This window comes from Ammospiza caudacuta, chromosome 3 (assembly GCF_027887145.1).
Source record: "Ammospiza caudacuta isolate bAmmCau1 chromosome 3, bAmmCau1.pri, whole genome shotgun sequence".
Classification (NCBI taxonomy): Eukaryota; Metazoa; Chordata; class Aves; order Passeriformes; family Passerellidae; genus Ammospiza; species Ammospiza caudacuta.
The window spans coordinates 40,076,566-40,093,245 of NC_080595.1; the positions used below are offsets into that span (position 1 = coordinate 40,076,566).

Sequence of the window (16,680 nt, forward strand, 5' to 3'; positions counted from 1 at the left end):
CTAAATTTCTCTCCTGGTGGAACTTGAGACCATTTCCTCTCATTCTGTTCCTTGTTCCCTGGGAGAAGAGGCCAACCCCCAGCTGCTACCAGCTCCTTTCAGGCAGTTGTAGAGAGTGGTAAGATGTGCCCTCAGTCTACTTTTTTCAGACTAAACAATGCCAGCTCTTTCAGCTGCTCCTCATAGGACTTGCATCTCTGGCTGAATAGAATATTTTGAAGCTCTTCCAAGCAAAAACACTGCTGCATGCTTCAAACAGGCTCAGCACTGCAGGACTCTGGGTCCATACAGAAGTGTCCAATGCAGGACACTTTCCAGGTGCTGGGATGCAGTGCACTGTGCTGCCAGGGCACCCCTGGCCAGTCAGTGGCATCCTGAATGGAGATGAGGTGCAGGTGGCAGCCAGCACAGGCCAGCAGTGAGCAGCTCACATGTGCCAAGGCTGCCTGGGAGCTTGAGACACTTCACTGATGCAGCTGCAGGCCAGTCTGGGCATCATCAGCAGTGCAGACCTACCCTGAATGAGAAGGGATTTCTCCTCTCCCCGGGAGCTGGGAGTTGTGTCAGGATGTGTTGGCCCTGCTTTTGCTGGAGAAGGAGCACTCCTGCCTGCGCTGTGGGTGTGAGCTGCCTGGCTGGAGTGGCACCAGCAGGGACAGTGAAGCTGCCACTGCCTGGTGTCCTTGGGTGGCTGGCCACAGTGACATTTGCAGGGCTGCAAGCAGAGACACAGCTCAGTGTGTCACTCTGTGTCCACTGTAACCCTGGCCAGTGGCAAGGGGATCAGGGTGGTTTTGTGAGAAGGGTGAAGAATGTCAATCCTACCAGGACTGGCTTTGCAGTGTGAGATCTGTGTTACACTGGGTTTGGAAAACTTGGTATTTGTGGGTGAATTAAAGCATATATATACACATATATATATATATTTGCATGACCAGCGTTAAAAAGTTGAAGTTATGGGCAATGATTTCTGAAAATTAATTTCCCAAATTCCTCTAGTTTCACTTCAAGGACTGTTTTAGTTCTACTCTTGGCTTTTTGTTGCCCAGATAAGTTGCTGGATGTACTTGTTTGTCACATTTCAAACACTTGGTGTGATCAGGCAGTAGTGGGGCTTAGTCACAGATAGATAATAAAGTACAGATTTGTTCTTTAAATATAACCTGTAAAATTACTCCTGAAAACTTGTAACAGAGTATTCTGTGCATCTTCAGGTAAAAGAATATTTGATATTTAAATGCATTGTAGATGTATAATAAAATTTAGAAGTTTCTGTATGTGTTTAGGTCTCTGTGACTGCCCAGCTACTGTGGGAAGATTTATTTTATTTTAGAAAGCTGATCTTAAGGTCCTTTGAAAAATTGCCTCCTTGTTTGATGTTTGCTACGAACTTCATTAAACACTTTATGTGGTCTGTGCCAATTAAGACCATTAGCATTATCATGAACCAGTAACCTCAGGGGGAAAAATGGTTATGCTTAAAAACATAAAAGCAGGGGTATTAACAAAAAGTGACTTATCAAGTGTAAATAGAGAGACTTGAACAAAATGTGCGTCACTGTACATGCAGGCCCTCATTTGCCATCTGGTGTCTGTTTTATGACCTTAGCTATGGATTTATTTTGTGCTAGTGGACAAACAATTGGACAATGCTTAGAAACACAAGCTGGAATGTAGGGAAAGCTTATGGCAATCTTTCACATGCTCTCTATCTTGTGGGGAAAAAAGCAGTTTATAGAAAAGATGAAAAGTTTATAGAACTGTAAGCGTTCTTCCATATAGTCATATAATTATGATTTCTTTTACTTTCTTCAGATTTTCATTGAAGTCCAGCTAAGAATGCAACCAACAAAATAAAGTGAAAAAGCTGGGCATTTGAAGAAGCATCCTTCTACTTGGTGAAAATGTCTCTTATTTTTTGACAACGATTAAAAAGACAATGGGGTCAAACACTCTTGGAAAGGCTGCAACATTAGATGAGCTTTTGAACACTTGTATTGAAATGTTTGGTATGCTCTTTCAATATTTTATTTTGTTGTTATTGAAATTAATCTTTTAATATAAATCCTGCTGTTCTCTGGTTTAGCCAGTCTTTCTCTTGGCTAAGAACATTTCTGTTCTGTAAAATTTTCCATGCTTTAATTTGGCCCAGAATCATGCAAGCCAGAATTTTAATCACATGCATACTTTATTAAATTTTCTTAATACAGATAATGCACAATTGTGGGTATGGTGGTTTCCACAATGCTGGCCTTTACCAAGAGAAATGTTTAGATGAATTATTCAAGGAGTTATTTCTGGCATTGATCTTTGTCTTGAGTGGTTACACAGCTGTGGTTTTGACCAGTCATTTTTTTAAAGGTTTTCCAAATCATCATGCAATAATTGTTAAGAATATGACCTAAGGCTCATGTAATCTTTTTACTCATATTAAAATGTGATGTACCAGGTCTGAGGGAAAGAAGTGATGAAAAAGACCTTGATCCATAACACCATTAATCATGACATATATCACACTACAGTCAAATGAGTTCATGGATGGGCTCAAGTGTTTTCAAACAGGGCTTTGATTCACAAAGCTACATTTAGATTCCCTCAAGATGCAGGGCTGATTTTGATTGGAAGGAGGTACTAATTTTGTATGCCATGTGGAGAGAAATAAGTATCTAAAGGCAAGAGAGATTGAACAATTGATGGATGCACAGACCTTGCTACCAGCTGCAGTGAATCCCATACATCCATTTCTCTAGGCCACCATCAAACTGGTTGCTCTAGAACTTCATTAAAGTATTACCAGAGCCCATGCACTTGCTGTCTGTTTGAAATAGTGTCTTCTCTTGTGTACACACTCTCTTGACAAGCACAGTCCATGTGTGGCTCCTCTTTTCATGCATCACATCATCTACTGTCTTCAAAAAAAGTGACAGACAGAATAGTCCAACATTGCAGGTGCTGGAGAAGACTGATGGCCAGCCAGTCTGCCAGGGAATAACTCTGTGTAGTTTCAGTGCCTTCACTGCAAAGATCTCTGTTAGGCAGCTGGAGATGTGACCTTGGGTACAGATGTGAGGTGCTAGGTGCTGCTTTAACATTTAACATTGAATTTCTTGAAGCAGATCCATTTTTAAAAATAATTTAACCGCTGACTTAAAGCTATAAAGCTGCAATAAAATAAATATTTGATATAGTTGTACATAAATCATCCTCCCCCTTCTTGATGGACTAATTTTTGATTTGTCCCTTAGATTACTGGCACTGCCTTTATATAAAGTTTAGCACAGTGCTGCCCATGCCCTATTTTTTTTAGCTGTGGCCTGTTATCTGAACTGGTTTGGGTTTTTTCCTCTGTTTAAATAACACTCACTGCATTTTAGCAAGTTGCTGTTCAAGGGGCATTTTTGTGCTCTGGTGTTCTTTCCTACCTTTTAGTTAGATAAAGAGCCAACATTTCCACTTTTGGTCATTTCTGTCTGACTGTGCTTGAAGAGTAAAAGCTCCCCCCTTCTATGATGGGGTTAACTCATTGTTTCTCTTTTGCAGATGACAAAGGAAACCCCTGCTCCAGCCATTTGCCAAGAACCTTTCTTTTAATGCACCGGTGGTATCTGCCTTCTACAGAGCTGGCTGGCAAATTGCTGTCCATATATCCTTTCACAAAGTGCTGCAAATTGGCATTGCAGTGTCAAAAGCAGATTGTTTTCCTGACTGCTTGTAAAAATGTGCCAATTAATTAATGACAAACAAGGTTCAGAGGTGATTTTTTCTTCAACCTAAAAGATGTGAGTTTGTGAGCTTCTTTATGCTCACATAATGACTTTGTAGATTTTCTACATATGTACAAGAATACTAACTGTGCATCAACTGAATAACTGTAAATATGAACCAAGATAATTTTTCAAGTGTATCACAACAGGTTGACCTTTGAGTACTATGAATTTTCAGTGATATCTAACTACCTACATGTCATTTATACCTCTTAACTCAGTTATCTTAGCTGTTATCATATTTGGTTAGCCAGAGCTGGCAAGAAGAAGAATATTTAGAATTGTAGAATAGAGGCATTTTTGATAAGGGGAAAAAAGGAGCAGCCAGGAAATAGTCTCTGTCCGCTATGATGATGTGAAAGTGAATGAAATACTAGATGCATAAGGTGGTTATCTCTAGAAGAAAAGTTAGATACTTTTTGGTAAATTCAGCTGCTCTAGGATCAGCCTCCAGTGAATAAAGCAACATTGCTGAGTCAAGGCACACAAAGCTTTCTTTAGCTGGCATACTTATAGAGATGCTGACGGGGAGAACTGCAATGAATTCAGATTGAAAATCTGCTACTTCATGAGGTAAATGCACTTCTGGTGCTCTAGCATTTTGGTTTTATGCTTCTGTTAATACTATCAATGTAATTTTGTTTGTTTGGGTTTTTAACTTGGTCTCCATTCCGTAGTGAAGAGGCAATTTCTGTGTGTTTAAAACAATTAAGTTGAGCCATCCAGCTTTGAAGACACTTAACTGCATCAAGCTAAAAAGCTGACAGAAAACTTGTGTTATTATTTATCTGCGTCATGAGTGTTATGATTTATCAGCCTCTCAGAAAGCAACAAGTTCAGTGCCACACAGAGGGGAGACACATTTTGCTCCCAGCTGTAACTCAGTGTGGGAGAAGAAAATTATCTCTGACTTGTAGAGTTCAGTTCATGCAATCCCTGGCAATCCCTACATAATTTATGGTGACAGGAGTGTGTTAGTGATGCCGAAGTTGTTACACACTGGGTGTGTTCCAAACCTTGCAACAGCTACTCTGACCTTGTTTCCATGGGAAAGCTTTCATGTGTTGGGCTGTTCTCATGTAGGAACATTTCTCTGTAAAAGAGAAAGGATGAATTTTTAAGTAATCATGATATCAATTGCTTTACTCAAACAAATGCTTTTCCCTCCTTCCTCTGGATGAAGTTACATCACTGAGAGGAAAATGAGAGGGGCTGATAAAGCCTTTTCCACTCCCCCTTACGTAGGGAAGGGGGCTTGCATGTTTTACATGTAATCTTATGTGGCTTACACTTGATTTACACAGTTATTCAGATGGAACTGCCACTCAAATGCACATTTGCATTTTCACTGGAAAGTCTTTTCTGGGCACACAAAGTTGTCTCACTTGGACACTGACTAAATGCAAATGTTACCTGGGTGTCCTGGCAGCCTGAGGCAGGACACTCTGTGTGCCTTCTGTGGGTCTCACCTGAGACATCACTTTAATTTTGCATTTCAATAGAATGCTGCTTTGTTGTGCTGTTGTGAGTTAAGCAAAAAAAAAAAAAAAAAAAAAAAAAAAAGATAAAGTGGCTTTTGCCACTTCTGTGTCACAAATAATTACAGAAGAAACAAGCTGAGCTCACTCTCTCTGTCTAAAGAACAGTGGACCTGAAATAAGTCCCATAAAAAAAGTGTGTAAAATATATGCAGCCACTGAATGTTATACCTGAGTCTCTGGGCATCTCTTAACTGCTGTCTGTGGATTTCAGATACTGGATTTTGGAATTTCCTGCAGAGTTTAACTTGGATCTTGGGCTGATTCGTTTGACCGAAGAGTTTCAAGAAGTAGCCAGCCAGCTTGGATATGAGGATCACATCCATCTCATTGATATCTCCAGCATGTAAGGATGTCATGTCAAGGACATCTTTGTGTCTGGAACAGCAGAATTCTAGTTCTGTACAAAGTACAAAAATACTGAAGCCCATCTTGATCTTGAGAGAATGAAAAAAGCACTTGCAAAATTATCTTTAAATTTGAAGCTACTAAAAATTTGAAGTTATAGTTACACAGTAAGGAGAAGATTCCTACCTATATGTAAATTTGCCATATAAAGAGGAAATAAGTTATTTTTCTGACAAGGCACAAGCCAATTAAGTGATTAGTATTACTTTTTTCCTACAAGTTTTCATACAAAATAGCATGCAATGTAGTGACTGGCATGCTGTGTAAATCTCAGATCTTCTCCAGGAAGCTTTCTCATCTTCTCATCCATAATCTCTTAATTTTTTGCAATATTTTCTATTATTTACCTGGAGAATTTTTAGCATTCACATATGTAGTTGCATGACATCAAAATTATTACAACTACTATTTTTTGACAAGCTGGGATGAAAGTTACTTTTTAAACATCACCAGACATGCTTTTGCATTTCATCTGATACTGTAGATTTTCTTTTAAAATATGGGATATGCACAGTATTTGGCTGTCTCTGTTGTTCCATTACTTCAGGGACCTATGCACTTACTGAGGAAAAATTAATCCTTGATGTTATTCAAGTATGTTTTTATTCTGCATCAGAAATTGTTTTGAGCTGTTCTTGACTTTAAATCATCTTTGATTATGGCTTCCTGTATCATGGGGAAGAATAGGTCGTCCTTTTGTTGTGATGGAAACCTGCTATTATTTATCACTTGGAGTAGTGCATGCAAAGCTCCCAGCTCCTGTTACACTCCTGAACAGGTCTCACTCTGTTTGTAATGTGTTGGATGTCACAGGGCAGAAGTCTCATGGTCCTTCTGTGGTCAATTTTATGTGATACATTCCAGCTGTGGGCTACAGTGACATGCGCCCAAACAGAACTGAGACTTATTCCTATTCCTTTGCAGTCCTTCCTATGACTGGATGAGAAGAGTTACACAGAGGAAGAAGATTTCCAAGAAAGGAAAAGCCTGCCTGCTGTTTGACCATCTGGAGCCCATTGAGCTAGCTGAACATCTCACTTTTCTGGAGCATAAATCTTTTAGGAGAATTTCTGTAAGAAGCCCACAACTTTGTCACTTGCAATTAGGAGCCTGTCTTTAAAGAGTGTTCACATGGTTTCACATTTATGACTTTTTTCTCAACATTTCAGTGTAGTGAATATTTATACTGTCTCATATGATATACATAGCCAGGCACTTCCTGGACCTTTTTGTGCCTGATGATTTTTGACACTGAGGGAAATTCAGGCACAGTTGCTTCTTTTCACAGAGGATTGTACAAGGGCAAGAGGCAAAAGTGGATTAAAACTGAAGTTGAAGCTAAAACAAAACAAATCAGTAAGACAAATGCCAAAAGAAATGCTGGTTTCTGCTGGCAAATATCCATATGAAAGCGTCACATGATGTTACTGTATCAGGTTGCAAATGGAAGCAGTAACTTCTCAAAATGACAAATGAGACTTTTTCAAAAAGTGTTCAGAAGCATGAGAGAAATCAAACTCCTAAACTAAGAAAAATATATGAGTTTTTTTGTTTATTTCAAGGGAGGAAGGAAAAAGAGATCAATGAGGAGCTGAGCCCAGCCTAAATAGAATCACTTTTGATGTCACTTAATAATGTTCAAAGGTTAATGACTCTAGACTTCAAATCATAGGAAAACACCCTACTGTGATGCATGCAATGCTGACCTCAAAGAAGGAGGGAAGGACAAGAAAAAAGGCATGGATTTCTAATTAGATTTAAGATGCATTTGAATTCCTTTGGGGATTCCAGGAAGAAAACTCAAATCTTCAATGAATCTTCTTTTCTTTCCTTGCTGTTTTTAGCTTCTCTGTTAATTCTTCAGCTTGAATTTTGCTGTCAGAGATGATTCTCTGCAACCAGTGAGAGTTAATTGATCTTGCACCACTTCTCTCAAAGATATGTAATTGCAGAATATGATTAGTCTGAATCCTGTGTTTGGTTTTACCTGCTTAAAACAATGGGGGAGAAGGAAGGGCAGCATTAACTACAACAAAAAAAAATTAAATTATCTGAACACTGAACTACTGTCTATCTGCAGCTAGGAGACAAGCGTCTGTTTTGTTAGAGTAGATGCCCTCCTGTTTTTCTAGCAGGCTGGTTTGTTTTGATCAGCTAAACCCATCTTGTCTGGCATTGCTAGCAACTCCCTACACAAGCTAAAATGATGTCCTAAATTACTGAAAACCTCCTTTCAAGGGACGGCTGAAAACTGTTTTTTCAAACATTCAGGGAAATTTAATTTTTGGGATCCTATAGAGTACCATGTCTTGAAGGTGTCAAATACAACTACACAGAATAAAATGTGTTGAGCAAATTATGGGAAAGATGGAAGCAGAAATCACACTCATCTTGCAGGCTTCTGTATTTCCTGACACACAAACAAGTTGTAAGTTGACATTTAAGGAAAAGCCACACCAAAACAACAGCAAAAAGACTTTAAGGAGGAGACATTGTGCAGCAGGAGATGTTGTGCTGACCCTGAATCATGGTCACTTTCTAAACAAGAGGAGGTTTAGAAAGAAAAGTATCAAAGTTCCAAACTGATTCTCCAATTTGTCCCCTGTTTTACTGCAAGTGTCTTTTCTCTGTTAGTTCACAGATTACCAAAGCTATGTGATCCATGGCTGCTTGGAAAACAATCCTACTTTGGAGAGATCTATTGCTTTATTTAATGGTATCTCTAAATGGGTCCAGCTCATGGTTCTCAGCAAGCCAACACCCCAGCAAAGAGCAGAAGTAATCACAAAGTTTATTAATGTTGCACAGGTAAGTCTTGCAGATGAGTCTTTTTCTTCCAGTACAAAGCAGGAATATAAATGGAGATTACAGTAAACAAATCAGCTGATGCTCTTTGTGTGATTTCCTCAGTGAATAGCCTGTTCAACATCACTGGAGGTTATTTGTTCAGGTGTGGTGTGCCTGCATTTTTTAACTAACAGACCTAACTTTATAATAATTTTTCTTTATTGTATTCCAGTTGGCAACTGTCACTATTGTGTGTTTCCTCTGGACCTACAATAATTGAAAAGCAAAATGCTGAACCATTCAGTTATGTGCCCTGGTTTATTGATTTGTGCTTTAGCCATGATGGGCTGTCTCCTTTAACTTGTTGTGTGGGACGTTCAGTAGCTGCTGCTTGTATTTCATTAATTTTTAATTATGCATGATTAATCTCTCCTGCAGAAGCTCCTTCACCTCCAGAACTTCAACACACTGATGGCAGTGGTGGGAGGTCTAAGCCACAGCTCTATTTCTCGCCTGAAAGAGACTCATTCTCACCTGTCCTCGGAAGTCACAAAGGTATGATGGACTCCAGAATACATATTGAGGGGAACATCACCTCTTGGAGGTCTGATGGGTTCTGCAGTGCAGGTGTCTCACCAGCACAATATTTGGATCATGGCAGAGCATCCTGAAAGGAATGGGTTGCATTCTTCTCAATGGAGCAGGATAAGCTCACAGAGATCCTCTGGCTGATTGCCTGTGCCAGAGAGGAAATTAACACTGTCGACACCATGACTAGAGTTGTGTCCATTTAAAACAGATTAAGGAAATGCAGTGAATGCTTTCACAGGGACTTGCTTCTCTGGCTGTTTGTAGGACTGGAATGAAATGACAGAGCTGGTCTCCTCCAATGGAAACTACTGCAACTACCGCAAGGCTTTTGCTGACTGTGTTGGCTTCAAAATTCCCATCTTGGGAGTCCATTTGAAAGACTTGATTGCTGTCCATGTCATTTTTCCTGACTGGATAGATGAGAACAAAGTTAACATTGTGAAAATGCAGCAGCTTTCCATCACCTTGAGTGAACTGGTTTCCCTGCAAACTGCTTCTCATCATTTAGAGCCTAATTTGGATTTAATTAACCTGCTAACCGTAAGTATTGAACATGTTTCAATTCACTGCTGTGATTCAAATGTTGAGTGTCATTAGGAATACTCATATCTATAAAGTTAGGTGCATATTTTAATCTCAGTTTTGAAAAGAAAAGGGAAAAAATACAAAACAGGAACAAGTTCACATGAGGTGTTAAGAAAGTTAAAGAGTTTTAGCACAGTCATATGGGATGGCTGGAAGCAGCAACAGAATTGTTATAAATTACATCTTTTAAGAATGACAGATGGAGAGCTGTATTTATGCTAGAAGAAGTAAAACTCAGTTCTGAATACTTAGAATGGAAGTTTATGTCTCCTCTGGAACAACTGGGAGACATGCTGGCATCAGCACATGAGAGAAATTCCAGCCTGTGCATCATTCCAATTTGCTCCCCTGTGCTTTCCTTGTGACACAGTATCTTTCCTGTCCAGTAAATAAAAATGTGATGGGTTTATACTGGGACTGATCAGGTACAGAGCTTTACACTAAGAAAGCTGACAAATATGAGCCTGATCTTGGAGCAACCAAGCTGGTGTGGATATACCTGTGGCTTCATTGTAATGAGGGCTGGGAAAGTTTGGGGAAACTGGAAAGCCCCTTCAGTTGTGCCTTGTTTGGAGCAACCTGGGAACAAGTCTTAATCCTGATTAGTGGGACAGGAAAGAGCAGGCACCAGATATTGAACCCTGCAACAATCCTTTAGCTTAAAATTTGAACTATAAAGGTAGATATTTATTGTCTTGTTTTGTTTTTGTAATGACTGAGAGCTGCTTTCTTGTGACACTCTTTCCCTTCCTGGTCATTTCGTACAAGCTTGGCTTTGAATAGGGGGAAGTGGAACCTCAGGCTTTGGGGAACTGAGCAATAAAAAAGTGAGTCCAAAAGGATAGAAATTAGACAGTGTGAAGTGAGAGATGGAAGCTGAACTGCTGCTACCACTTTCATTAGCTGTTCTCTCTTCTTGGTGACAGCCTCTTTTCCAAAAGGAGCAGAAAGCTAAAGATTTTTTTAAGACCTTGCAAGCCTTCATATGTTCATCATTGCACCTGCCTGAGCTCACATAGCTTATCTGTTTTTCAATTTTTTAATTTTTTTCCTTGTTTTCAGCAAGATGACAGGGATTTTATTTGTATTTTTGTATTTCTTTCAGTGTACTCCATTTGCTAGGAGAAGTAATGGAGTACATGATGGTACTTTCTCACTTGTGATACTCCAATGCATTCATTCATTCATAATATAACTCTGCTGACTTTGTTACAGTTGAGCCAATCTGCTCATAAAAAATGAAGTTGCATTCTGCAGTGTTAATTCCAGAACTGATCAAGGGTTATAAATAAGCTAGACAAGTGTAGGGAACCGAAAATCTTTCCAGGATAATTCTGTCTTCACACCAGTCACTGGAACTGTAGTTGTGGACCAAGTAGGTTTGTGTGGGAGTATTGATTTAAAATGGTGACTTCTTGAAAGGGAAAAGCCAACAAATTTCTATCAAAAGTTCATGGACCAGAATTTTGATACATATCATAATATCATCATTTTTCTTCCTGTATATATCATATAGGTATATGTACCATATTCCTTATCAGTGTATATGAATACAATACTTTTTTTTTAATGCTAGTCTCTTAAATAGAAATAATGGATTTATATTGTAGATTAAATGCCTCTGTTTATCTTTTTGTTGAAAATAAAGTTTTAAATCACTGGCTGGGTTCAGAGAAAGAGGACAAGAAAAGTGTTGCAACACAAAACTGACAAGAACTGACAACTAAAACCAGTTGGCCTTGCTATGTGTAAATGGTCTATTAGCAGATTTAGCCTCCCATGCTGCCTTACATCATCTTCAGTTTTCAGAGCGTGAAGAACTAACAATTCCTTTTATTGCTAGGTTTTATCTCTCTAATGTCAACTGTAAAAATTTTTTCCATCTTTACCTGATTTAGAGAAACTCCCTTTCAAATCTAGTAAATGAATATAAATGTGCAGAATGATTTCCAGTTGTGTGGGAATTGGCTGACCCAACCGTTTCTTCCCTTCTGCTCTTTTGCCATTGAGCAGCTTTTATCTGGGCAAGCTTTTAGCTGGTCTCTTGTCCTGATAAGCAATGTGTAAATCTCTTGCCTGGCCTCCCTCCCTTGCAGTGCTGCCTTTTGCACCACACTTAGCAAGTGCCAGGCCTGTGCTTGCTCGACAATTAAATCACTGGGTTCTGGTTTGCTAGTCCAACAACTTGCACAGAAAGATAAAATGGGCGTTTCATGGGCATGTGGGAATTTGGCCTCGTCTTTCCCTTCCTTAGTGCTAGAGTCCTATTTGCTCTAAGGGAGATTATACCTTTCCAGTGGCTTGGAAATGGTGATGTTTGGGGAGACTTTGATAGGATCTATGAAGTAAGAACTTGGGTTAAATGCTTGGGTGAGAGGTGGGTAGTAAACTTCAGGCCAGTTCCTCAAGGGGCTTACAGGCATTTTAAAGATGTTATTTTGAGTATAGATCAAAAGGATTCATGGGGAACCAGAGGACTCTTGGTTTCAGTAGTAGCTGCTGAATGGTCAACAGTTTGCAAAGTTGGTCTTCTCATGCCTTAAATGTCTGCACACAAACTTAGAGCTTGCTTTCACCCATCCCCACACCCCTCCACCCAACCCCATCTTTTTGTAAGCATAAAAAGTCAGCCTCTAGCTCACAGAACTTGAGCTTTGAGAAGCAGCTGAAAGAAGCCAGCATTTTGCATGGAATTTAGCATGCCACAAACAGGGGAAGGTTTTGGTGTATGGGCAGCAGGGACACCTGCCAGGTTTACTGACACAGGAGACTAGGGAAGCTGAGAGGGATGCAAGTCCTGCCTTGGGCTGAGTAAATGAGTTACAAGCACAAGCCAAGTAAATGTGTTACAATTCAGCTGCCAGCGAGCCAGAGGACATTACATGAAGATGGACTCAGTTCTTAGTGCATGATTGCTCTTAGTCTGTGATTATTCCTCTTTTCCTGACTTACTGACCACGCTTGCTCCGCCTGCACCCAACCTTGTATCTGTTTCTGTACCATGTGGAGTTAAGATGTAGTGAAAAAGGACCTAAACACAAGCTGGGCAGTGCAGCAGAGAGGAAAAACAGCTTTAATGACAGTTTTGCCTTTAGAAAACTTATATTTGGTAACCTTACTTGCTGTGCACTGGTTTGGCTTTTTTTCACATGTGAATAAAACCTGTGGGTACATGTTTCATCACTTTCTGTGGAATGGAAGTGGATCTCAGTTTCTCAGCTAGACCACAGTGTATTTATATGAACTGTGTTAAAACTCATTCGATGCCACCTTTTTCCCTTGCTATTTTTATCTCTCAGTATCTATTTATCTAACCTGTTCCGAGACTATATGCAAATGACTGGAAAGCCCCAGGCATTTGTACAATCTGGTGAAGAGAATGAGAACTACCTAAACAATCAAACTGAAAGTCACCCTCCCTAACTTGTGTTCACTAAGTTCCACTTAAAAAGAGAAAAAAGTCATGTGTTTCTGATCACTCCCCTACCTTTCTCAATGCCCCTCCAAATTGCTCAGAAAAAGAATAGGACAGCAATGATAGTCAAATTAGAATAGAAACTGCCACTCCTCACTGTAAAGCTTATTCTAGGAAAATCCTTATTATACTTTATTTGTTGTAGCAAAACTGTAAATAAAATATAAAATGAATGCTTACATAACTGCTTACGTAACATAATCATCATGCTTGTAATTTTTGTGCTAATGTATGAAACTTCTGACCTAGACAATACCTTGTCCACTGCATGCTTGCACATTGTGCCTAATGAAGCTATATCCACTGCTTCAGATAGGGTCATATAATTCAGGGAGGGAGAGATACAAGCTTGCTCAGTAAATACTAATACATTTCCACTCCCAGATCCACACCCAGCCCATCTGGCCTGCCGAGAAAACTGTGCTCTTTCACAGAAACCAGACAACACCTTTTGAATCACCATTTCTGCTCTCCCAGTCTGAGCTGATAACATCATGCACTCCACCCGAGTGCTACTTGTGTTATGCCACCAAGGAACCTCAGAATGCAGTCTCTGAACATCTCACCACATGATCAATATTTATTACAGCACTTACTGGTTCAATTTTGTCTTTAGGACAGGCCCTTACCTCAGCCTGTGACAGCAGCATGCTGGCTGAGTGAAGGAACCTGCAGGATGCACAGCTTTCACTGTGCCCTTAATTACAAAGTGCAAAAATCAGCAATGTTTCAGCTAGACAAAATGAATAATGTGATCTCCAAACTTCTCTAAAGCCATGTGTTTGCTTTGGGAACCTATCTTGGCAAAGGACACAACTTGTGTCTTACTCATCACACAAAATTGTGCCTAAAAGAGGATGGTTCCTAGAGGGGGTTTGCAGTAGGTGTCACTGGTCCCGCTTGCTACTTACTTGGCACTTCAGATTCTCTAAAAATAACCTTCTGTCCCAGTCATTTAGTCAGTACTAATTCTATCTGTCTGCTCGGGAACAGCAAAAAATCCTTTTAACTCAATCTTAGCTTAACTGGGGATTTGCAAGCTGGATGATAACTTCAAATCATGTCAATCCTTCAAAGCCAGTTAATGCAGGAACACGATCACAGGAAACATGCAGTGTTTGTTTCCTCTCATTGTCAAACATTAGCTACAGTGCTGATTACCTTTCTCCTGCATCACTGCAGAGAGGGAGGAGTTCACTGCAGACATTGATCAGTGCAGGACCCCAGCTGCCTAAGTAAAAACAGATTCCTCCTACTTTAAGTATATTTATGTGCCTTCTTTTTTTTTTTTTCCTCAATAAATCCTACAGGGAAAAGAATGAGAACATGGCAGACAAATCTTTCACTTATCTAGAAACAGCTGGAAGGCAATTTGCCTGACTTGCTGAGAGGTGACCAGGAGCAGGCCAAGCTGGGCTAAACTGGGATTTAGCCAGTGGAGCACTTTTCTGCATCACCAGCAGTGGAAACCCAACCTGCCTCTCCCAGGCCTCTGTCTGCCCAGGGCTTTCCAAAGAGGCATTTGCCGCATGGGCAGATCTTTACAGAAGACCTGCACTACTATGACCCTTCTTGAGGAACAAAATAAAATCTGAAATCCTTCCAGCCTAGCCTCTCTACAGCTACTGTCCTGAAGTTTTGGCATTAACCAGGTTGCCTCTCTGTGATCTCTCATGAGCACTGAGCTGCTAGAAGCAAGTGGTTTGTGTAGGAGTGGTCTTTGGAGCCCGTGTCCCTCTGTGCATGAGCATGCAGCCCCTCTCACCCTGGGGTCAGGGTTGTTCCAGCGCTCAGGTGCAGTGACATGAGCAGCAGCGTGCCCTTCATCAGCCTGGCTTGTGTTCACTTTGGGCAAATCCACTTCTCCAGCAGCTGCACGGGGCTTTGGCCTGTCTCCTGAGCTCAGAGTAGCAAAATGTTGTGTTTGCCTTCAGTGGGAGGTATATCTCAGCTTAAAAGCCTGTCATATCCAGACCAGTCTAGTAAATGTTACTGTTTCCCATTCTTTCTTACCTATAGCTGTCCCTGGACCTCTACCACACTGAGGATGACATCTACAAGCTATCGCTGGTGCTGGAGCCAAGGAACTCCAAATCTGTAAGTCATTTTTTACTGCTTTTTGACATATTGTTTATTTTGTCTGCATGCAGTTGATTTAATTTTTAAATGACAGTTAATGTGTTTCCTTATTCATATGTAATATAAAGTTTTGTAGTGTTAGATTTGAGTAGAAAACACAGGAACTATTTATAGGTTTTATTTATTTCTCCCACTATGCACTTTTATTTTAGTGCATATTGGGAGAAACAAATAATGGAACATGCCAGATGTCGCTGTTAATTATTTTTCAACAAAACCTCTGCAAGTCCTGGAAAACAAAGTTCTGCTTTATAATCCTTTATACGTTTATATAAATTATTTATTGTGTGACCCTTAGCTGATTTTCTGTATGCTGGGGCAGTTACATAAAACAACACTAAGTTAAAAGGTTTGTTTAAGGCAAGGCAAATAATTACTGTAGTATTTTAGAACTGTTTGCTTAGGTGTAATTGGCTGCATCTTGGGCTCTCAAGCAATGTTTAAACAGATGAGAATAGATGTTAGTCTTTATTTGGTTATGTGCAACTAAAGTTAATGCTGTATTCATGCATTTTTCTTTATTTTTGAAAGTCAAAGGATACAGATAAACCTCATAATTAATAGTTGAGTTATTACTCAATATTATTACTCATAATTAATAATTGAGTTCCACTTCAAGTATTAATTATTCACTTTCTTCTGCTGCCAAAGGCTGGGGACTCTACTTTCCTCTGAGAATTTCTTCAGTGTATCAACATTCTCATTACCTTTCATATCCAGCCTGGGATGCTCTCAGGCTGAGCCCTCTCAAGTCTGACAGCAGCAGAAGCTGAGAGTGGCTGGAAATGCTTCACAGGGGGTGAGAGCAGGGTCCAAGAGTCTGAGATGATACATTCCAGTGCTTTTTAAGGTTTTGAAGCATTCTTAAAAGCCAGAAAGGAAGCAGAACCCTTAAATTTCCAAGTTTAGGCTTCTCTGAGGTTTAAAATTATTAATCTCTTACTCTTGGAGACCACTTTGAGGACTATGTGTGTGCTCCCAATGATGTATTATGAGCAATGATAAGGAAACTAATAAATATTTCCACAGTCAACACTAGCTCAGCTTGAACATTTGAAATTTCATTGCTGAGCCTCCAGTCCTTGTTTGGTACAATTTGACCACAACAGTTGTTTATTTCAGTCCTTCTGGGTCCCTCTCATTACTGCCAGCAAAGTTGAAATGCCACAGCCCTATGCTGTGGAAGGACTGACGGACCGCTACCGTAAATGAAGAAAATTATCACATTGCTGCTTTGATCTCCAGCCTGAGCTTTAAACAGGACAAAAGCATTACAAACAATGCTGTGAACTTTAACAGTGCCCAGCAGTTGTGGGAGAGCTCTGCACAAGGATCAATGAGCAGCCAGTGACATTGAGCCATGGCAGCTCCCTGATGGGTGAAAAGCTGCAGC

General features: G+C 40.0%; 1 protein-coding gene across 5 annotated transcripts in view; it reads left to right on the forward strand.

Annotated features, from left to right (window-relative positions):
• Positions 1-16,680, forward strand: part of RASGRP3 (RAS guanyl releasing protein 3) — a 58,862-nt gene that overhangs the window by 28,180 nt on the left and 14,002 nt on the right. For 4 of the 5 annotated variants that reach the window (XM_058801556.1, XM_058801560.1, XM_058801557.1 and 1 more), the window contains exons 2-10: positions 1,816-2,009; positions 3,541-3,643; positions 4,275-4,337; positions 5,517-5,648; positions 6,635-6,782; positions 8,345-8,518; positions 8,936-9,052; positions 9,353-9,628; positions 15,168-15,245. In XM_058801556.1, coding sequence (XP_058657539.1) covers positions 1,940-2,009; positions 3,541-3,643; positions 4,275-4,337; positions 5,517-5,648; positions 6,635-6,782; positions 8,345-8,518; positions 8,936-9,052; positions 9,353-9,628; positions 15,168-15,245 — 1,161 coding nt within the window. In that variant the 5' untranslated portion in view covers positions 1,816-1,939. The remainder of the gene's footprint in view (positions 1-1,815; positions 2,010-3,540; positions 3,644-4,274; positions 4,338-5,516; positions 5,649-6,634; positions 6,783-8,344; positions 8,519-8,935; positions 9,053-9,352; positions 9,629-15,167; positions 15,246-16,680) is intronic. The other variant, XM_058801561.1, reaches the window with a different exon arrangement.